At 42.8% G+C, this 23848-nt stretch overlaps 1 protein-coding gene across 12 annotated transcripts in view; it reads left to right on the top strand.

Moving 5' to 3' along the window:
* Positions 1–12635, top strand: part of C2H3orf14 (chromosome 2 C3orf14 homolog) — a 50309-nt gene extending 37674 nt beyond the window's left edge. For 4 of the 12 annotated variants that reach the window (XM_053301641.1, XM_053301643.1, XM_053301642.1 and 1 more), the window contains exon 6: positions 1875–2211. In XM_053301641.1, the coding sequence (XP_053157616.1) occupies positions 1875–2169 (295 nt within the window). In that variant the 3' untranslated portion in view covers positions 2170–2211. Of the gene's footprint in view, positions 1–618; positions 638–1653; positions 1764–1874; positions 2212–2335; positions 2709–2730; positions 3833–12497 lie in introns of those variants that run through there. The other 8 variants (XM_053301646.1, XM_053301650.1, XM_053301647.1 and 5 more) reach the window with 8 other exon arrangements.
* The last annotated feature ends 11213 nt before the right edge of the window (positions 12636–23848 follow it).

Consider the following 23848-nt stretch of genomic DNA (forward strand, 5'->3'; position numbering starts at 1 on the left):
TTACAATATTTCCGTTTGCATCTAGTTGGTATTACAGGGATTTAACCCTAGAATTTTGCTGCATTGAAGCAAGTTATAAACTTTGTTCTTGGGATCAACTCTCCACTAACATGTACAACAGAAGCCTTTCTGAGGCAACATTTTATGTGGGCATATTTGTCAAAATAAAATATCTGAACAAGCACCTTTTATTATTTGTCATATCTTGAAATTAATACAAAAAGACTTTTTTGTCAGCTTTGTTCTGCAATTCTGAGCAGTAGGATATAATTAAAGACCTATATTCACATTTTACACTTTACGGTTAAGAATGTGGATTTCTGTATTGTCAAGTGAGCATCTTAGAAATCGCAAGTGGTAGCAGGTGGGAGGTGTGGAGGTTCTCAGAGCTGAGATGCAAGGGAAAGACTGGATTTAGGTTTCGTGTTAGACTAGAGGCTTAATAGAGATTTACACCATCAAACTAAGATCTTATGTATGGCCAAATATAAATCACAGCTCAAGGGGAATAGCAGCAATGGTGTGTTTTGCTTCATAAGCTACATACACTTATGAATCAGGACAGGGATGTATAATTCTGGCCAACATAACATAGGAAACTTCACCATTGTACCACAGGTGATAATCTGATGCACTGGCTGGGGACACATTCCTATAGAGAAGTTAATGCCAGCAATGGTATGACACCACTAGGAATTAAGCCCTCTTATTTGAGTATGAGCTGCTGTTCTTTTGCCACCAGTGAGAGGTGAGCATCTTTAGTTTTAGAGATGTGCTCTTATGCACTATTGTGTAATTACCACTATTTGTTGCCTTATGGTTTAATGATAACAACAATGGAATTTGGCTATAGAAATATTCTCGAAAGTTACTAGGATAGAATAATCAGGATTTCTTGGGTTTTAATTTGTCTTTAATTGAATTATATTTCAATTATTGTTACCTGCAGTAGGATTTAAAGAGCTGGCTGGCTACATGTATGATATGACCCATATCATGGGTCATGTAGATGGTACATGACCAAATATGGTCATGTAGGTGGAGTCATACAGTCCTCTGGTAATGGCATTTAGCACACTATACATTCCCGGGACACCAGTCATTTGAAAATGTCAGATTAATGCCTGAAAATCATAAATCTGTGAATCCATATTAATTTCCACTCCTTTGTGCAGAGTTCTGGAAGACTCAGTTCAGGCAGAAGTCCTTCCAGGTAAATAATACCTGGAGCATTTAAGCTTTCTGCAGCTTTTATAAACAGAACTCAAAACTGATTCAAAAGCTATAATTAGCCACTATAATGAAGGTTGATTGTTCCCTAAAACTAGAACGGGGCTATACATTTTTGGTTGGATAATTTAACTTTTCCTCACCTTTTATATTCAAAACAACCCTGTGAGGTTAATTAGGCTAAGAGATAGTGACTTCTCCAAAGTCAACCAATAACCTTTGTGGCCAGATAGAGATTTGAACCCAGATTTCCTTGGTCTGTGTCAAGGGTTCTAACCGCTACCCATTAGCTCTCATTTGAATCTTGAAAGCATGTGGCTTGGCTCTTATCACCTGAGGTCCTATCACTCTTCCATGAAAAAAATGGAGGGTATCCCATTATTGTAATTAACAAGATGTAATTGTATCATATCTCAAAATAAGGAACAATCTCCCTCTGAACATCCAGAGATACCCAAACACTCCTGAATATTTGGATTGTGAACATATGTTCCACAAAGGAGGATGAGTGTAGAGCTAAAGCTATCTACCATGTGAGTAGTTTTTACTGTCACTCTAGTGAAGTATGATTGTCTTTTATTTCCCACTGATGTCATTGGCTTGTCCCACACTGCTTCAGTTGAGACTGATTTTCCTTTTGTCAGGTGGGCAGTTTCCATTCATTCATTGGCTGAGAAAAGAGGCATCAGACGACTAGAAGGTAATAGTGGGAGAGTGGCAGCCAGACTCACAAAACTCTCTGGAGGAGTGATGAGAGCAAGAGAAAGGAGTAAATGTTCCGAAGAAATAAGTAGCATGATGAATAGCCAGCAGAGGGAGCAGACACACTATCACCACGTGTTTCTCATAAAAAGACTTGAAGGGGTGGGATGTGTAAACCTAACCTACCTTCCACAATGTCAGGGAGTCTGTACTGCTCACTATTGTGCTCCTGGGTAGCTAAATGTCAATCACATTAAAAATGCACACATTCCTACTAAACTGCCATTTCATAAATGTTTTCATTTAAAAGAAGACTGCTAGAAGTTTGCTGTCAACTTTTTTTTCCCTTTGCTGCTGAAGTGTCCATTAAACTAATCAGGTTTTCTAATTTTTTTTTTAACAGAAACTGCCATCTTAGAACTATCCTGTTGAGTGGGTGTTGGTGTTTGTAACAATAACGTTGTTTTCATAATATGTGATGGCAGATTAGCACGCTTCTCTGCAGTGTTGTTAACAGTTGTAATTAAGGAATAAACAGTAAAGGGTGTCAGTCCGATGACAATTTCATCTATAGTGTCACAATACAAAATGTCACAAAATATTACTGTTATATAACTACAAAAATATCAAATTAGGCTTTCATCTTAGATGCAGGGAGGATTTTTTTTTAAAAGCAAAACAAAACAAAACCTGGCATAGAGACCATCGCAATTTTTATACCTACTCAGTGTTCTGTCATGAAGACAAGTTGGTAATGTTTTCTTCTGTAAGATCGCAATTTGGTTCTTTGCCATGCAGTTGAATTAATAGAAAGTATGAAGAGCCGATCTGCAGCTTGGGATTTGTGAACACCAGTGCATGTAGGAGGATGGAGACACTGCAGCAATTGAAGTGGACATTTTTCGAAAGCGCCTCAGCTAGGCATTCAGGATCCACGTGTATCTGTCGAAAAATTACTTATCCTTTTTCTAAAGCGTGTTAATATTATAAATCATTTTGCTTCAAGGCAAAATGAGAAGTAAAGGACTACTGATAATGCACTTGCTAGTGCTCAGTTTCGTTCATTCTGTAATTCTCAAACAGTGAAATGACCTGCCTTTGGGATGAGCAGGGAGTCACTAAGGGCAATGCGAACTAATATATGAGCAGGGAGTCACTAAGGGCAATGCGAACTAATATACTAAGGGCAATGCGAACTGCACAAATAAAAAGTGTACTTTCAGAAACAGGACTTTCCTCTACCTTGTGTTGCTAGGAAGGAACCCCTTAATATTACACATTCTGTAGATCAGTGTATTTCATGGTAAGGTGCTGGGGCCAGTGGCAACCTGAATCAACACATAAGTGCAGCTCCCTGACTAATTTATTGGGCCTGTGTAAAGTTTCAGCTGAAGTTGAATACTCTGCACATTCCCCCTGGCACCATGTGAAGATGACCATTTCCACCATTACAGGCTTCCTTAAAGGAAATGAAGCCCTCTTGAGCCTCTGCACCATCTTAGAAGGTGTGGGTGGGGTGCTTTCCAGTGCTTTTCCCAGAGAGCTCTTTAGAGAGGGCTCCATCTCTATTAAAGATGTTACCTGGGAGGCACCTTCTTCTGAATGATCCCCACTGCACATTAAAATCATCGAGAGAGCTCCATATCTGTATACTGCCATTTTGTCTGGCGGTGACTTGGGAGCAAGCCTTCTCTATAGTCACTCCTGGACTGTGGGATGCTCTCCATATATACATTCGTGGTTTAACATCTTTACCAGCCTTCAGAATAGCCCTTAAGACACTTTTTTTTTTAGCCAGGCTTTTGGTAATCTCTGAATGTGTTAAATTTTTAATTGCTGTTTAAAAACTTTTAATTGCTGTAATCTTTGAATGTTTTAAATTTTTTAATTGCTGTTTTAATAGTTGGCTTTGTTTTGTTTTTATTGTGTGTGTTCTTGTGAACTGCCTAGAGCCTTTGGAGTCAGGCGGTATGTAAGTTAAATAAATAAAAGAGCCTTCTCAACCCTGAGAAAAGCACAGGACTGTACAGAGGTCAGCAAAGTGGGAAATGGCTCTCACATTGAAGGTTATATGCGAGTGGAGCATTGCCAAGGAAGTCCAACACACAAGTGCTAGACTTCATATCAAGAAACTTATCAAAAATTAGAGAACTGGTAAAAAGGAAGCTGAAAGGGAAAGCCAAGAGAATCAAATCACTCAAGAAAGCATGGAACTTATTTAAAACCACAATACTAGAAGCTCCATTGGAATGTATACCAAAAAGGAGAAAAGATACCACCAAATTCAGGAGGATGCCTGCATGGCTAACAAGTAGAGTCAGGGAAGCTATAAAAGGGAAGAAGATTTCCTTCAGAAAATGGAAGTCCTACCCAAATGAACAGAATAGAAAGGAACAGGGCCAGATTAAGACATCCTGAGGCCCTCCCTAAGCTATGTCAAGCTTAAATGGCCCCATAACCTTATAAAACTGGTCAGAAGGCCCATCCTGGTGCATCACCCACCCCGCTTGCCATGCTGCTCACACTTAACAGCAGTGATAGTCTGAAGAGGCAAACACTGTCTCTAATCGTGATGGGGGAACTTTGGTCTAAACCAAGCCCTGGTCTAATAAAATTTTGATATATTTTAACAGTTATCTCTTCAGAAATTAAGTACGATAAATAATTGTGTAGCCATATAAGTATATTTTTGTCTTATCAGAACAATCATGTTTGTTTTAGAATCTTTTTAACTTGCTTCTTTATTTTCCAACCAGTTTTGTAAAACTTGAAATTTAGTCCCCTTTTTTTTTATTCAGAGGCACCTCATAATATGAGGCCCTAAGTTGTAGCTTACATAGCTTATGCCTAAATCTGACCCTGGAAAGGAACATAAACTCTGGCAAAAGAAATTTGCAAGGAGACAATAAAGATTGTGCTGTCGAGTCACTGTTGACTCCTGGCAACCACAGAGCCATGTGGTTTTCTTAGTAGAATACAGGAGTGGTTTACCACTGCCTTTCTCCCACGCAATGTGAGATTATGCTTTTGCCATTGTCACTGAAGTGCGCATCAGCCTCCCTCATCTTCCTATATCACTGCTGCCTGATGACGACAAATATATGTTTACTAGGCACAATCAGGGAAGCACACCAATGGGGATTCGAACTAACAGCTTCTTGCTCCCTAAGCAAGCTGCTTCCCCGCTGCACCACCATGCAAAAAGAAACAAAAAGAGATCTTGAGAAGCATATAACTAGAGGTGTCAAGAGCAATAACAAAAACTTCTTTAAATACATCAGAAGCAGGAAAACTACCTGGGAGGCAGTTGGACCCTTAGATGATGAAGGCATGAAAGGGATTATTAAGGAGGATAAGAAGATTGCAGAGAAGCTAAATGAGTTCTTTGCTTCTGTTTTCACGGCAGAAGATACTGACCATATACCCGTTGAAGAACTGGGCCAGTTTGAGGTGATGAGAAAGGATGTTCTAAACTTCCTTGAAAAACTAAAAATTAACAAACCACCAGGGCCAAATGGCATCCACCCAAGAGTTCTGAAGGAACTCAGATATGAAATTGCTGATCTCCAAGCAAAAATATATAACTTGTCCCTACAATCGGGCCCTGTATCGGAGGACTGGAAAGCAGCTAATGTAACTCCAATTTTCAAGAAGGGATCCAGGGGGGATCTGGGAAATTACAGGCTGGTTGGCTTAACTTTGGTTAAAAGTTAATTGACATGCAGATTGATGGAAAGCATACTTAAGGACAAAATTGGTAAACACATAGAATAGGCCTTGCTGAAAAAGAACCAGCGTGGCTTCTGAAAGGGAAAATCTTGCCTCACTAACTTTTGGGGGTGCTTTGTCACCAAGCATGTGGATAAAGGTGATCTGGTTGACATAGTATACTTGGACTTCCAAAAAGCTTTTGATGAAGTTCCCCACCAATGGCTCTTGGGTAAACTTAAGAGTCATTACATAAGGGGACAGGTCCATATGTGGTTAAAGAGCAGGAAACAGAGGGTAGGAATAAATTGACAGTTTTTACAATGGAGGGAAGTGGAATCCCCCAGGGATCTGTACTGGGAGCAGTGCTCTTTAACTTGCTAATAAATGATCTAGAAGTTGGGATAAGCAGTGAAATGGCCAAATTTGCAGATGACACTCAACTATTTAGAGTGGTGAAATCCATAACAGATTGTGAGGAGCTCCAAAAGAATCTCTCCGAACTTGGGGAGTGGGTGACAATGTCAAATGTGGTTCAATGTAAGCAAGTGTAAGGTGATGCATATGGGGCAAAAAGCCAACCCAAATTTCACATATACATTGTTGGGATCTGAGCTGCCTATGATCAGGAGAAAGTTCTTGGGGTTGTGTTGGGCAGCCCATTGCAGGTGTTGATTCAGTGTGTGGCAGCTGTAAAAAAAAAAGGCAAATACTATGCTAGGGAACATTAGTAAGGAGACTGAAAATAAAAATTCTAATATTGTAATGCCTTTATACAAATCTATGGTGCGGCCACATTTGGAGTACTACGTACAGTTCTGGTTACCATATCTTAAGAAGGACATTGTAGATCTGGAAAAGGAGCAGAAGAGGCAACCAAGATAACCATGGGCCTGGAGCACCTTCTGTATGAAGCAGGCTACAGCATCTAGGGCTTTTGAGTTTGGAAAAAAGGCAACCACAGAGAGACATAGTAGAGGTGTATAAAATTATGCATGGAGTAGAGAGAGTGGACAGAGAGAAATTTTTCTTCCTCTCTCACCCCTGGTGGAGCCACCATAGTCCGAATGGGTCCGAATAACATGGCCACCACACTTCAGGGGCTGCTCCTCGCGCCCCAGTCATGCCCCCAATGTCAGACGTTGGACATGGTTTGCTCGCAAACGGGGTGCGTGGCCCCATTTGCAAGAAAACCATGCCCCCTGAATCTGACGTTTGTGAGAAAACCACACTCCCTGAATCTGATGTCAGATAGTGACATGACATATGGGGCATGGCTAGTGGGGCTGCAGCGGCAAGCTGTACCCAGGCTGCCACTGGCCTCCCAACGCACCCGTCTCTCAGAACACTAGAATCAGGGCTCATCCCATGAAACTGAAGGCCAGGAAATTTAGGACCAACAAAAGGAAATGCCTTTTCACACAGCACATAATCTATGGAATTCTTTACCATGGGATGTGATGATGGCCACTAGCTTGGATGGCTCTAAAAAGGGGCTTTGACAAATTCATGGAGGGCAGGTCTATCAATGGCTACTCGTCTGGTGGCTATAAGCCACTTCCGGCCTCAGAAGCAAGATGCCTCTAAATACCAGCTGCAGGGGAGTAACAGCAAGAGAAGGCATGCCCTCCCCTCTTGCCTGTGGGCTTCTCAGTCGGCCACAGTGTGAAACAAGATGCTGGACTAGATAGGCCTAGGGCCTGATCCAGCAGGGTTCTTCTTATTTCTTTTCTTTTCTTTTCCTTTTTTTTTTTTTTTTGCCAAAGTGGCCCCTGCTTAAAAAATAGTGAAGATCATTGCCAAACATAGTTCATCTAAATATAAAGTGACTTTGGAGAGGCAGGCTTGAATTTATGATGTGTTCTTGAGCTGTTTATTTGAAATCACTATCGTGGTTTATTTACTTTTCAGCAACATATAACTAGCATACAAAATGATTTCCATTTGTTTGTGTTAAACCATTGTGTTTAACCATTAAAGCCATGGTTGCTTCTATATTGTTCAGCTGTTTTGGATGTATAACCTACTTGATCCAAGGTCTCATAATAGGTAAAAGCAACTTCCCGTAAAACAGTATAGAATTCTTTCCAGGTAAGGGCTTTTTAAGAATAATTATTTTACAGGTTTACTAACAGTATTAAATTGGAGGGTGGTTTCTAAAAGAGCAACTTGCTTGAAAAATATAGCACTGAAACTAGCAATGAGAAAAGGCTGGATGACTTTTCATGTGTATCCTTCCCTAAGAGCATTCACTGACTGACGGCCAGAACAAGTTACTCCATTAATACTACTCAAGAGTTACTCTAAAGGACACTACTAGATTTCAATTGTACTCTAATAATTTAGTCAGAATGTCAGCCAGAGACAAAATAATCCGTTTTTACAGGGTTGTGATGATACCCAGTCACAAAGATGTATAGAGAGATACGTCCACAATCCAAAACAATGGGTAAATGCATTGCAATTAATGGTTGCAAACAGTCATTATTCTGTGCTGGACTGCAGTCATTATTCATATACCTTTCTCATAAGGACAAATAATAATGCTAGAAGATCATAAAGAAATTTCTGCTATTCAAAGGCAGCCTATTGCAGTGTGCTAAGGAAGCAGAAAGTGCTTCAGAACTTTTTTGTTTGAAAAATCTGAAACAGACACTGCTGAACACTATCTTTCAAGGAAGCTGGGTCAATCACATGTTTGAATAAGCAGAAGTTTCTGAACTGAGTGTTCTACAGAGCATTTTCTAGTCCAATTGGCCCTGAAGACAAGCTGCAAGTCATAGAAAGTTAGTGAAGGCCACAATGCTTCCAGAATGTGAATATCTAGCAACCAATGGGAAATGCTCCTGTCACCCACACTCCCATCTCTGGCATCCTTGCTGCATTGAGCTTTGTGGAGAATCCAGGATAATATGAGGACAAATCTCACTGATGTGTTACCATCTACCTCCTTGCAATTTACCATTTGTGTGAATCTCAGCATGAAGTACATGGGGCACCCAACTAAAATACTTATAAAATGACTTTGCAGATCAAAAAATCTGTGGGAAATGCGCACAAATACACATATACAAAAAGAGGTTATCTGTCTATTCTTGGACTCCCCCACCCTTGATTTTCTCCCATGGAAGTGAAACCTATTCAGTCCTACAGAGAAACACAAAGTGCTACAGTTGGAGTCAATGCTGTGAAGAAGTCTAAACTCATCCAACATCCCTGATCCTTGTTGAACTAGTCTCCATCATGTGGGTGTGGCATGTGTCTGTACATGAAGTCCTCAGAAACTCATTCTGTGCCCGGGTGTTCCTGAAGGGTAGACATTCTGCCCATCCAATGTAATGACGGACATGTATTTGCTCCAGAAATGAAGTCCATGTACAAAAGAGCCATAACTGCATAAGCAAATTTATTTTCTTGCTTTAGCAACCCCCTTCTGTGACTAAATCGTGTTATATCCAGTGGAATGGGGGTAAAAACCACTGAGTACTTGTTAAAATGACCATCAAAGGTGTGTCTGGGAGGTAGGCTGTCTTTAAAGGCCCACCAGTTGCTTATATAAGTAGCAGTGCCAAGAAGGACTATTTTTTAAAAAAATCCTATGAATTAATCATCATTCTGCTTAACCAATCTCTAAATGAACCTTACAGTTAGTATGTCTCTGCCAAATATAACCAGGCACTTTTTTAAAAGATTCCAAACCTCCATACTTGCATGTCCCTAATTTATTTTATATATTGTATTTCTATACCGCCTAACTCAAATGGCTCTAGGCAGCTTACACCAATAATGTCCTCTCACGTGCCCTCTATAATCAGGGTTTAAAAAATAAAACTGCAGCTACCTGGCTGCACAGCTATATCCTACACTTGTGGTTTTGCCAGACATCAACCTGAAACTGTATGCCACTTAATAATAGAGAGCCTTAAGAGGTATTGTATATTCTTAATCATTTAATAACAATGATAAGTCCAAGGAAACAGGAGATCAGCTAGCCTTTGTGCTTCCCTGGGGGGGAAAAAACCCATAATAACAGAGCTGTGAGAGAGCTAATCTCTCAAAACTGGTTTGGTGCCTGAATGAAGTGAAGTCTGTCACTGTTCCTCTGTGTCGTCTATGAACTGCATTTAGAATGTGTCTGAAGAGCCAGAACTGACCTACACTGTTCTGTTTTCCAGACGTTTCCTCTCCCCCATCCCCACCCCCAAGCCTTTGATTGCCAAATTATTGCTTGGGTACAATTGTGCTTTTTTGCCTGCAATCAGCAGCCTCCTCTTTCTCCTCATGCTGGATTCGTCTCAGCCGTGGCACGATCCAGGCTGGTGACATCCCAGTTTGTTAACAGATGAATCAGAAGGACGAGGCTGGTTCTAAACCAGAAGCTTCTATTTCTGCAGAACTGCTTGGCAACTGCCAAAGCAAGTGGGGAAGGAAGCGGAAAAAGAGTCGCCTTGGCAGTTCATGAGGCTTTTGAGGAATATGAGACAGAAAGGTCTTGGGTGCTCTTCCTGGACCTGTTGGCCTTTAAAAGCCACACATCTCTCTGCTTTATAACTGCAAGCAGAATGCTTGTGAAGTGGTGGGAGGGCCAGGGGCCTCTGTGGTGCAGTACATCTCTCTGGTGCACACAGAGGCACATTGCAGCCCTGCAAAAGATCCTTCTCAGTGAAGGTTGAACCACCCAGTGTAAGAGATGGAGGGACAGCTTGTGTCCTAACTAGACAGACAGGTAGCAGGCATGTAAGTTCTATTGGGCAAGGGGAGACAAATGTCTCTAGGCCCATAGGGCCTGCCCCCCCCCGGCCCCTTAGCCAGTCCCCCTTGCCTTGCCTGCTGGTCCCCAATCCTGCTAGCCCTCCTGCTCTGGCCAGGGAAGTGAAGCAGCCTGCCAGTGGCTGCAGTCCCTTCAGTGTCTGCCTCTCAGCTGTTCGGTGGGTGGGCAGGGCTTCCAGAGAGGCCTCCATGCAGGCCTCACTGAAGCCGGAACTCTAGTGCCAGTAGGCAGGCAGCAAGGAAGGAAGGAGGGAGGCAGGGTGGCCAGCACTGGCTGCCCTTGCCCACCACAACTCTGCCCAGCTTTTGACTCCTCAGGCTTAGTAATGGAGGTGATTTCCGTTTTGTGGTTATTCTCCTCTTGGATATTAAGGGATTGCTTGCTATAGAGCTTTAATATAAGATTGGGTGGGTGTAGGGCAGATTGAAATGACTCTGAATATTTAATTCAGAGATTGAGGAATTTGCTGGTTTAAATTTTTTTATAAAAAATTTAAAAACCCTTAAAAAAAAAAAAAAGTAGTTCCTCCCGGATATGGAAGAATCTGCCCTTTGCCTTCATAAAAAACAACAACCCCATTTCAGCCCCAGCCTTTAGATCACCTGGAATGACTGGGCATAGGGCTTTGGTTTTGAGCCGAGAGATGTGCAAGGAATGTGTATATTTAAATTGAAGTGGATTGGACAAATTGTTGGTTTTTAATATTTTTAAAATTAAAAAACCATTTTTAAAAAAGGTCCTATAAGTGGCTTGTTTCATGACAAAAAATTAAAAAGTCCTTTAGGTTTCAGTGAAATGTACTTCCAGCTAAATGTTGTTAGATTTGCTGCCGGAGGCTGCAATTCTCTACACACTTACCTGGAAGCAAACTGTACTGAATTTGTTAGGATTTATGAGAAAACATACATAAGATCGCATTGCATGATTGAAAGTCTCCTTTGTTAATCAGCAGTGAGGGGCCCATTTTAAAATCTCATCTCCAGGCCCGCTCCAACCTTGCTATGCCCCTGATAGGTAGATAGCACTTTTTGCCTGTGAGGTGCCATTTCTACCTGGAGGTGCCATAACTCAAGTGGCAGAGCACATGCTTTATATGTGTGAGGTCTGAGGTTCAGTCCTTGAGATCTCCTTTTAAAAGGTTCTCCAGTACCTGAGAAGGTAAAGGCCCCTGTCTGAGGCCTTGGAAAACTCCTACCAGATAGACCAATAGGAAACATCCAGACCATTGCAATAAATGAGACTAGGCAGTCATGACTAAAATGCCACTAATTTTAACAGGACTCAATAATGACTAACATATTAGTCTGAATGTTGCCCAATGGGTCTGATTCAAAAAAAGGCAGGGAGGCTCTTCTCATGAGTAGCTTAGGCCAGGTTGCTCATGTGGAGCACCAGGATCCACACGTATCCCGGCACGTATCCCAGCCCAGCCAAACCTTACTTTTAAGCCTGGCTCATAGCGAGAGCTCCCTTAACCCACTGCTGGGATCATGTTCCTTCTCAGGCTGCAAACAGCCCGAGGAGACACAGAGACAGGCACCTAGAGTGCCCTTCTGACGGGAATCCGCCAGCGCACCACGCTCCGTGCATGGTGCATTGTAGGATACCCGGAGGCCAGGATGCATTGGACCAGCCTCTGGAGTTCTACATTGCCTGGCGCACACTGCTCATCTGGGAATGTGGTCTGCGCTCCCAGCAACATTTGAAGGGTCGTGGGAGCGGGGAGGTAAGATTTTGCAGCCTTCCCCCACCTCCCACCCTCCGAAATGGTTGTGTGACTAGCCCAGTGTCATAGATGTAGCTGAGTGGCTTCTGATGTGTTTTTGTTCATTTTTCTTTTTGTTTTGTTCTAGAGCAATACTGCCTGTGTTTTTATTCCATGCCAGCCTCTCCAAAAGGCCTGGGATAATACATGTGACCTATTTTGTGTTATCTTTGGGAGATGGGTGTGCATGCATGCAAAAAAAACCCATGCACAGACACAATGAATTGCTCTTATGCCCTTGCTTATGCAATACATATGTAACCATGCAATATGTGTTTTTTAGAACTGTTTTTTGCAGTACCCCTCCTCTCCACTCTACAGGAACCGACCCCACAATGATGAGCATTCAGGGATACATTCAGGGATGTGTTACCAGCATTCCAGCTTCATTTTCCAGCATTGTCTTCCATGCAAGAATGGAACAGATAAAATTAAGGTTTGTGTAATGAAAGAAATACACAGAACCATTTAATGTCTGAGATTTGATTTGATTTTAATCAACCACTGAGCATTCTTCAAGGGGAATTGGATGGTAACACTGACCAGCATCCTGATTAACACTGTGTTTGCATGGCAGACACAGTTGTGCTAGTGCAAGAAGACTACAGAGCTCCACTAAATCATGGGAATCTTCTGGATTGTGCTCTTGAGCAAAGGTTCCCTACATAACATGAGACATACCACAGGTTGCACACCTCGTACTGCTAGCACAAAGATCTTTGTGCTAGCACAACCCGAGTCTGGAATACAGACTCCAGATGCACCAGCACCATGTCCTTGTGTAAGTGCAGGATTAAGATCTCAGCAATGTCTTCAGTTATGCAGCTGAAATTTTAATAATACGCATTTCTGCTATAGTCACAATAAAAGAGGGAACATGTGCTTAATAAGTGCCATCCATGTGCATTGTGCTTTACAAAGAATAAGATTAGAGGTCCCTGCCCCAAGGGGCTCACAGTCTAAAGGTTGAGACACAAGGGAGGCATAGAGGAAGGGGAGGGAAGTGGAAGCAGGGATAAACGAGGGAAGAATGTGTGATTTTTTTCATGTACACAACACATACTTAAGCTTTGTTCCTGTGGGTTGAATCCAAAAAGGTCACACCTAAGCACCATTGAAACCAAGGAAACAAGTTCTTTTTGATTCATTTAAGTCCCTTTAATTTCAATGGGACTTAGTCATGACTTATTTTCTTTGGATACAACCCAGTATACTCTGGTATGGGGTGGCTTTCATGCTTCACAGAAAAGACAGCTTTTAAGGAGAATTTTCAAGGAAGCAAGGGAGGTGGCATCATGGAGGTTCCCTAACAAAGGATGCTGTAATGTGATGCAATTATTATACATGAAGTATTCTGCCATGAAGCTAAAGTGACAAATCTTGCGTGTTTATTCAGGAATGAATTAGTCTCCATATAAAAAGTAAGGAGGTATTTTTTCCACTGATTGAGTGGCTAGAGATTTGTCACCTTCCATTAGCTCTGCCTCCTTTCTTCAGTGCTGTCTTACTGATATTTTCCTATAAAAGTTTATTTTTTCCCCTGACCTGCCTGATGCTTTTTACACGGGAGACATTCCAGGCTGGTGCACACTTATGGCAGACCCCATGCATGCATTTGGGGAATGTTCAGAGGCTGCTGCCAGACTTAGGGGGTGTGCACACCTGATACCCCACCAATTACACTGGATACCTTGATCAGCGAATGAGTGAACTTGCCCGTGGTCATGTGATTGGGGGATTATTGTACCTTGTTGGTTTCAGATTGTGGTTTGTTTGCTTTTTCTCTCTTTTTAAGAAAGTGCTCCCCTCCCCCCCCCATACCTGGTGACAGATGGTGTTTATCACTTCAGTGGGAAAGATTGAGAACAAACAAGCTCCCTGATGTGGTAAATACCAGCCTTCCTTATGTGGGGGTGCATTGATAAGAAAGAGCAGCATATGAAATTGATGAGGTTTGGAAGCATCCCCTAGGCCCAGCCACCATTCACTTGCCTGGCACAGACCTTGTATGCTCCACAGAGACTGTGAAGAGCCTAGAGACCCCGAGAGACCTTGTTTGGGAGTACACCCACACATAGTCATCATCAAGCTGTCTAGAACAGGCCCTACCCACTGATTATAAAGAAACTGCAGCACCTTAATTGCTCTGTGTGTGTCTGTGTGTGTCTGTGTGTGTGTGTGCATGCACACAGACGCACACACAAGTGTAAGTAATTGAGTTTGCACGTTGGCCACCCATGCATTATTGCCAACAGAAGCCAGATAATGTAAATTGATCACTGATGTTTGATGCATTGCTCTGTTAGTATGCATAGCTGCTGCATAAATGCTGTACATTTAGTACACTGTCTACAGAAGAGAACAGCTATATTAAACTGGACAGTCTATACTCATGCTAGCTGACATTAATACTGTCTTGTACCCATTCTCCAACATCACTTGGGAACTCTGCATATTGACTGGAACAGTGTGCAAAATCCTGTGTTGTGCTGTCTGTGCCTTCACCATACCTTGTGTGAATGAGCACAGTCACTTTGTTTAACAGGGGCTCGTGTTACAATTCCATTCAACTCCAATTAACCACAACACACTCTGTGTGTGTGTGTATGTGTGTGTGCGTGCTACTGTGCTTATAATCTCCTGCCCAGTTCAAAAGTGAATGCTTTAAAGGAGAACTCAGCCAGTCCTCAATGCCTTCCACACCTGCTAGAGCAGTCCTTTTGGCACATTGATAGAGGTGCAGGAAGAGTCTCCCACTAAGCCAGTCTTGTGGAAGACCTCTTGCTCCTACAATCACCAACACTCTCCCAACTCAGAGATGCCTCCAGTTACTGTAAGGGCAAAGGAGGGCTCTTCCAGCACTCAGAAAGTTCAATATAAATCTTGAGGATTGTTATGAAGTATTAGAGGAGGATTCGGCAGAGCTGGCTTCCCACCACCAAGGGCCCAGCATTCCGTCAGTCCTCCCACAGATGACGACAACCAGTAGAGCTTCAAATCCATAGGTCTGCTGGGTTTGGGCTGCCAGCACCGCTGAGTTTTTCCGGCCCTGAAGGACTCGATATGACAGGGCCAACCAGCTAGCCAGTCCCTGATGCTCAAGAAGAGCCCAGCAGTCGTAAAAGATGGGGAAATCTCGCCCCTCCTGAAGGCCTCATCCTAATCTCCAACACTTAGAAGTGGTTTTAACCCACAGTGTATGAATTTTATTATCTCTCCCCCAAATGTAGTGGGTCCACAAATCCCTATTCATCCCCTAATTGGGAAGCTTTGCGATGTATTGCTCAAGATAGAGGAGCAGAGCTTAAGGATGCGCTGTTCAGCAATGGGGCGGGTGGGGGTGGGTGGGACATGCCAATGCATCTCTCATCCCGATAGGGGCAGTTGAGGGCTCCACTCCATCCCCGCAGCAGGGGCCTTTCTTTTCTTTCCTCCACCAGCTTTGAGCAGGCCTGTTTCAGATTGGCCTTTTTATGTTTGATCTAAAGAATAGTTGTTGGCCAATTCCATCTTTTCATCACTGTTCTGCTAGGCCTAGATCCAAGCGGCTTGTCAGATGCTCATTAACTCCCCCTTTGGCTCTTTGCAGTGTGTCTCCTAAGCTCATTGTGCCAAGAACTCGCGCTTCTTTCTCTCCCTTTCTCTGCTCCATCAGGGAGACAAATTACTTTCCAAAAAGGGGGATCGCCAGGGATGGTTTAATGAGAATTTCTCCAGGGCTGGCTGTGGAAAGCGATGTAGTTAACATTCGGTGGACTTAATTGGACTTTTCTCTTCTGCCTCCTTCAGAAAAACTCTGAAGCTATCCTGTTAATCTCTCATTTGTAATCAATTGTGTTGACTCAACAAAAGTCTAGGTCGTCCTTTCTTCCTGTCCCAGACAATCCTTTGTTGCCTCTAAATGCCTCATTCTTGAGTGCTCCTGGTCTTGTAGATGGGCTCGATTGTTGACAGTTCATTATTGCGCTTTTGTCCATTTAATCTCCCTTGCTGTGTTTTGCATGTGCATGCCTTAATGAGCTCCGTTGGCAATTAACATGTTTCTAGCAGCAAACTGGTTGCTCAGACGTTTGGAGAGAGGAGTGCAGGGAAAAGGGCAACGCAGCTGCCTGAAGGTTCCCTGCTTCCCAGCCCCTGCCTCTCCAGGCGCATCTCCCTTCCTTCCCCGAGGACGCACCTGGGACGAGCTTCCTTCTCTTCCTCGCTCCCCCCCCCACCCGCCCGCCCCCGCAACAAAGGAAAGGGAGAGGTGAACATTTGGTGGGCTGAGAGGGGAAGCTTGGAACGCTCAGCCAGGCAAATGGAGTTTATACCCCAAGGGGTTTTTCCCCCCCTCCCCCCCCAAAATAAAAAAAATCCACACGCCTGCAAATGCTGGCAAGTTTTAAGTGTCATTCTTTACATAGAGGAACCTCTAACCCCCCCCCCCTTAGGCACTAGGCCTGTTCAAGCTGTTGTGTTCATGACTGTGGCTTTGGAAGAGGATTTTTCTTTTCTTTTTCTTTTTTGAAAAAAAAAATATTATTTGAAGCTTGCTGGCAAGATTGCTGAAGTGTGAGCAGTCATGGACAGAAGAAACATCTTGTGGGGGAAAAGATAATTGGAGCTGTGTGTGTATGTATGTGGGGTGTGTGTGTGTTTATGCGTGTGTGACAAAATTACCCTCCCCTTCAATTTTAGCATTTTAATATTGTGTGCAGGATAGGACAGAATAATGAATCCTGATTTAGGGCCCACCTTGTTGTAGAGAGGAGGGTTTTGTGGTTTTTTGCTATTTCAAACTGAAAGTCAGATATACATGGAAAGTAATAAGAATTTTTTCTCCCCTGAGGCTTATATGTAGCATATCTCTATATTCCATAGAAATCTAGCAAAGAGCTAGCACTCTTGTATTTTTTCCTCCTTTCCCTTTTTTTCATTTCTTCCACAGGAGTTCTTTAGGAGACTTCTCATACAACACATTGACATTGTAATCTGTTTGGTTTTTAAAAAAACAAAATCATAGAACATAATACAATGATCCAGTTGTGCACAGTACTGACCTCCCTATAGGGTGGCAGCAGTGGCTCACAGGTAAAGGTAGGTTTTCCCAGCAGACCAAATGTCAAACCTGGATTTTGAGATACCTGTGTTCAAATTCCTGCTCTGTCTTGAATGACTTTGGACCAGTCATTGTCTCTCAGCCTAGTTAACCTTCCAGGGCTGTTGTTAGGATAAGATGTGATTTTTAAAAATCATTATTTCATTACCATTATCAGTCCACCACCCTAAATTCCTGGAAAGAAGGCTGTGAGACAAATATGGTAAACCTACCCATAATGATAAACTAATGCCCAAGTTCTGCTACCTGAGATCTATTTACCTGTAGATATCCGGGATTAAACCTGGACTTGTCAGGGGTGTAACTATCATTAGGCAAGGGGAGACAGTTGTCTCGGGGCCCCACTGCCTCAAGGAGCCCCCCAGAGGCACGTCACATGACTCCCCGCCTGCCCGTGTTGCACTCCCTATGGATTATGTTGAGTCTCTTGGAGATCGGCAGTAGCAGAGAGTAAAGAAACTAGATTCAGTGTGAACTAGATATTCACCGTATTCATAATGGGGATGTGAATGCGAGTGCACGATATACTGTGAAGTGTGTTTGTGTGTATAAGTGAGGGGCCCATTTTAAAATCTTGTCTCTGGGCCCCCTCCAACCTTGCTACGCCCCTGGGACTTGTACATGCAAAACATATGATTTTGTTCCAAGTGATGCCATTGGTGCTCTCAATGATTGTTAGGGAGATAAACGTGATCAGACATCACAGTAGCTATTAGCAGCAGAGACAACCATTAAAGTGGTATAGAGGTTTAGATACCAGGGAGGACTCTGGTTCATATCTCCTCACTGAGTGGCATGGAGCCACCCATGCTTAACCTACCCCACAAGGTCGTTGTGAGGATAAAAATGGGTTGAGTCTTTTGGAAGAGCTTCCATGTTGTTAGTCTCCAGAATATCTTCAAAAGTCTTCAGAGGTATGTTTCCTCTGTACTTGGAGAAGGTATAACAATGACTAGCTGACATACAGAGCAAGGAAGCATTGGGGCAGTGAGAGGTGCAGGCCAACAGCTCTGTGCAGCCCTGGGAGACATCATCTTGGTGGCACAGAGCACTTTCTGGAGAAGGGAAGGCTGTAAAAACTGGCCCTTCTGCAGGGCATCGGCACATTTAGTTGGGAAGCGCTGCTGGGCTGCTTCTCTTGTTGTGCTGGTATTGCCTTGCTTTGTATGGCAGCCACTGTTTGAAAACTGCCCTGTGCCTAAGGTCAGGAGAACATTTTGGATTCTTCAACTCGTGTCCAGCTTTTTAAATCCTCCCCTGACTCTGAGTGGGGGAATGGAGGGAAGAACTGAGCCCTGTTACTTTCTTCTCCCCTGCTCAGAACCAGTGGACATTTTAGACACACACACACCTATTTCAATTGAGGGCAGAACTATTTGGGTCTCTGCCCTATCTGGCTCTTGCATACAGTAAGGCCTTTATGTCCAAATTTGCTGTTGAGTTATAGAGATGCAGTTAGCAATCCATCAGCATGAGGGAATTATGCAATTGGGTGTAGTGATCACTCTAGCAAATTCAGGATGCTTGCTTGTACAATTGCCCAGTATTTACTGATGAAGGACAGCTGATCTCATGCCTCATAGGACTGGGTTGGATTTGACTTAATAGTGTGATGCAGAAAAAGCAAGGGATGAGCTATCCCGATTTACAGTGATGTGAAGTGCTATGTACACTGATGGTGTGTCATTATTATTATTGGAATTCATCATGCCCCATGCCATTGGACTGGAGATATAATTAGCACTCCCGTTCTTCTGTAGTTCTTAAAGTCCAGGAATAAGATCTATGATCCCCACACTTGAGCAATAAGGAATGGGAAGAATATCTCTGTCTCTGCCAATGCAGTGTTGCAAAAACTTGTCATTGCAAACTAGAGAATTTTTTTTTTTTTAAAGCAAGTCCCTGTTTCCAAACCTGGAGAGCCACTACCAGTCAGAGTAGATAATGGAGCAGATGGACTAATGGCCAGAAGTGTAAGGCAGCGTGGTATGTTCAGCATAACTGCAAGGACATTCCAGTGGCATTGGAATCTGTAATATCTGTGTACATATCTGAGAGGCTGAGCCAGTCTCCCAATATTTAGGAAATGTCTCCTGTGTTGTGAAACTGTAAAGTGCCAGGACTGGGATACACATAGTTAAAATACTAGACCAGCTGCTGCTCTTTGTGATGAGGTAGGCACTGTTGCCTGATCTCTCCTATTGTGACTGAAGTGTCTGCATTTAGTTTGAGTTTCTGCAATTATAGCCCATGTGAAATATCACCTTCCCAGGTGTAACAGAGTCGAGGACTTGGTGCTAAAAAATACAGGAGTGATCCTTTTCCAGACCTGCGTGGCAGAAAATGCTGGAGTAGCACCTCTTGAAACCGAAAAGGCTCCTTTGTAGACTCTCAAACTGCTGGCCAACTTTGCAGCTGTGAGATCCTGACTGCATCGGAATCAATGGCAGTATTGCCACTGACTTAAGTGAGAGCTAGGATTCTGCTTCAATAAATCCATATTGTTCTGTAGGCAGCTTCAAGGAAACCTGGTTTTTATTCCTTATATAGTCTAGGATAAAGATGCAGATGAGGAAAAGATTTCCCAGGCTCTGCACTATCATAATTCAGCAAGCCTGAACCCATATCTGCCTACATGTCTAAAAGAGCAGTTCTTTTCCATGCAAGGTCGTTCTGATCACAGAACATTTAGTCTTTGCTAAATGCTTAATGGCATTCGCAATCTTCTTAGTTTCAAATGCCACTGGGCATTTTGCTTTTTATGCAGACGGGAATACATGATCCAGTCATGCTGTATTGTAACGGATGTGCTCCTAGCTATTAATTGCCTTCAGTATCCTTCTCCTTTTCCTTGCTACAACACACTACCTAGGGGGGAAATGTCATTTTCTTCTGCAAAGGATTTTAAAGCAAAGTTTAAAAAAAAATCAAGGTGTATGTGTAAATCTAGGACTGTTGATTTATCACCGTTGGAGCTAAATGTTACTTGAGAGTAACAGAAAATATTTCCTAGAAAGCTATGCAATCTGTTGAGGGACACTGAAAGATGCCACCGAAATAAAAAGTCAAATTCCCCTCTTGTAAAGGATTGGGTACTGAGCAGAGGCATTCTTTATGGGGCAAAGCCAAGGAGGTCTTCACAGAAGCTGTGCTCATCACAAGTTTAAAGCATTCCTGTGCACACTTACCTGAGAGTGAGCGCCACTGAATAGAGTGAGATTTTCATCATAGCAAAGGTGCATAGGGTTGTGCTGTAAGAAACTGAAAGCTGTTTGTCAGTATAATTTAACCAGGAAGCACACTGCACTCTCCTTAGGCTGTCCAGCCACATGATGAGAGGAGGGGGCACTGGGTGCCTCAGTAAAAGAGATTACCTTTGGAAAAATGCAACAAAGCGCGTTGATTGTCACGGATAAAAAGGTATTCATTGATCTAATTTGCTAAAGGGGAACACGTAGGGATTTCAAGGCTAACCTAGATTAAAACCCCTTTGGACTAAGGTCATCTTCTCTGTTGCAGTACCGCACAGTACAGCGCTGATTAATGCTCAATAAATCTTTCATAGTATAGGTATTGTAAAAAAAGTAACACCCTGCCTGGCTCAAGATCCCTGTGTCCGAAAACATTGCTCTTGAAAAGCTGGTCAAACGTACACTATCAACCCTAATCTTTTTGTTCTGCATAAGACAGCTCTCATTTGTAGACGGTGGTGACAGAAAGGCAGGGCAAACATCTAGGACAATTGCCACTCGTTTCCGCTACCAATGCAGTGGCCATTTCAGCCACGGGTTTCCAAGCTGGCCCAAGAATACACAGAGAGTAATGGAATCCACATCAGGGCAGCCTCCTGACCGTTTCTCAGTGGCACACCATATGCTTTGCATTCAAATAGCCTCCGGCACTATCTCTAGTGAAAGGCACTTCAGGAGCAGGGCTAGGAAAGACCTCTGCCACAGCCAGAATAGACAACAGTGGGCTAGACTGACTCAGTCTAAAGAAATGTCATATGCATACTGCCTCTGCACATGGAGGTTCAGTTTGGGTGCCTAATTTCCACTTTGTCGGAAAGTATGCTAAATATCCCTACAATTGTGTTTTTGAAAGTTCTGTTGATCAAGTCCTTTGGGACATTTTAATTAGAATTATATCAAGATAGAAATCGAAGCATATGAAATGCACACTTCCCACTGCGAAACAAAAGGCGTTTCACACAGGCAGTGGGACAGGTGAAGTGACATTCTATAGAACAGTAACGTCATTCAAAGCTGGACAGAAACTCTTAGACCATCTTGGCAGGAATCACTCTCCCCCCTCAAAAGCCCAAGCCTGTTTGAAGTTAGAGGAAGGGTTTTAATTTTAAGGCGGCAAATGGTGAAGTGAGCGTAAAACGTGGCTAATTGTCAATGAGCCCTAAACAGCTTAGGCCCTGAGTATTTAAGAGAATGTCCTCCGCGCCATGAGCCCCACCGCTCATTGAGATCATCTGGAGAGGTCCATCTGCAGATGCTCCCAGCGCTTGTCTGGTGGTACGCAGGGACAGGCCTTCTCTGTTGAAGCCCCGAGACTCTGGAATGCATTTCCTGCTGAAATAAGACCCTCCCCATCTCTGTCAACTTTTTAAAAACCCTGCTAACTTGGCAATGAGGCAACTTTTAACGTGGTGGTTCTCTTTATTGAGCAGGGGGAGAGTAACTGGCCTGTCCACGTCCAGCACAGTACCTCCAGTGACTGTTGCTGGTGTCTGTCTTATGTTTCTTTTTAGATTGTGAGCCCTTCGGGGACAGGGAGCCATCTTATTTATTATTTCTCTGTGTAAATTGCCCTGAGCCATTTTTGGAAGGGCGGTATAGAAATCGAATGAATGAATGAATGAATGAATAAAAAGTCTTTAGAGATGCATTATTCACCCAAACTTTTTAATCCGACTGTGGTTTTAAATTATTTTTAAGGTTTTCATTTTAATTTCTTTTATGTTGTAAACTACCCAGAGATGGAAGTTTGGGGCAGTCTAGACATTTTAGAAATAAAACAAATCTGAGATAGAAAATGATGGGAATTTAGGAATATAATCTAATCAGACCGAGAAGTAAACAGAGGAAACGAACATGAACGACTACATAGCTTTTTTAAAAATGGAGTTTTAATTCTCTCTCTCTAAAACGCCATACTAGAAAATAATCTCTCGCTCAATACGTTTATTCCCTGATAAACAATTTTAGCTTGAAATTTGTGGGAGGTGGGGTGAGGTGAGGTTTATTTTAAAGAAACTTGGTATCTTTAATTTTTGGTTGCCATTTTTAATAATACAGGTTTACCCTTCCAGATTTTCTTATCCTCATTACCAATTAAGATCCTATTTTATGCACACTAACCTGAGATTAAACCCCATTGAACATAGTAGGATTTACTTCTGAGTAAGCATGCATAGGATAGAGCTGCACAGTGAGATTAACAAAGATCCTGCTAAATAGCCTTGGATAATATTAAAAAGTTTTGAAAAATTGATCAAGGGAACAAACGAGAGAAAGAAGGAAGGAGGGAGAGAGGGAGAGAGGACGGTATATAATAACAGTTCCAGTGGACTTGTTGCTGCTAACTCTGAGCAGTCTTCTATTAAACTTGCTCGCTTTTCAGCATTTACCCACTCAATTAACCAGAGGAAAGGTGAACTCCAGATGAAACTGTCCCCAGACAATTCTGATGTCCTGCTTAATTCTCTTTTCATTGGCAAGCTTGGATTGAGCAGCACGCACATGGACGCACTGTAGAATTCCACTTGCTCCACTGTAATAGTAATATTGTGGGCAGAATTGATATCTCTCTATTAGAAAGCTTGATGAAGGAACGAGGCGGGGGGAAGCGAGCAAAGAAGCCTTCGCTTAGTTAATCTTAGCTCTTGATTATCCATATTCTGGTTTTTTTTTTTTTTTTTTTTTAAGGAAAGGGTTCTGGGGCCTGCTGTGGATGATTAGATGATTAATGTAATGCAGTTTGAAGGGTCTGTGTTTTCTCTCTTAATTTGGGTCATTACTCAGAAAGCAAGCGTGAGATCGTTTCATTAGCGTTCAGGGGTTACCAGGGAAAAAAAGACACAGAGCGAAATAGTCATTCAGGAAATGACTTAAATACATCTTAATTGAGGAACCCCCAAAAGGTGACACTTTATAGCAGAAAGGGACACAGTTTAGCTTCCAATTTTGAGCGGAACTCTCTCCCCACTTTTAAATCTGATTTCCATCTCCCCCCGGGACGGAAAGAAGCCATCGAGTGGGGAAGCTGGGGGTTTTTTTTGTCACGGGGGCGGGGTGGGGAGGAGGAGAGCGAGAGAGAGAAGGAAAGGTGGTGGGTGTTGGTGGCAGACGCCTGGGGAGGAAAGCAGGGATCCGAGTTTGCCCTTGTTTGTTGCCATGTGTTCGCTTGCCTGAATAGAATTTTCCAGCCCAGAACTTCTGATCTTCCCCTACTTAAAATAATAAAACAATAATGATAATAAACACAGCAGAGCTGTTTACAGTTTCCCACGAAATTGCTAGACTGCTTTGCAGCTGAATCACTAATTGATAGATCGTAC

This window comes from Hemicordylus capensis, chromosome 2, assembly GCF_027244095.1.
Source record: "Hemicordylus capensis ecotype Gifberg chromosome 2, rHemCap1.1.pri, whole genome shotgun sequence".
Taxonomy (NCBI): domain Eukaryota; kingdom Metazoa; phylum Chordata; class Lepidosauria; order Squamata; family Cordylidae; genus Hemicordylus; species Hemicordylus capensis.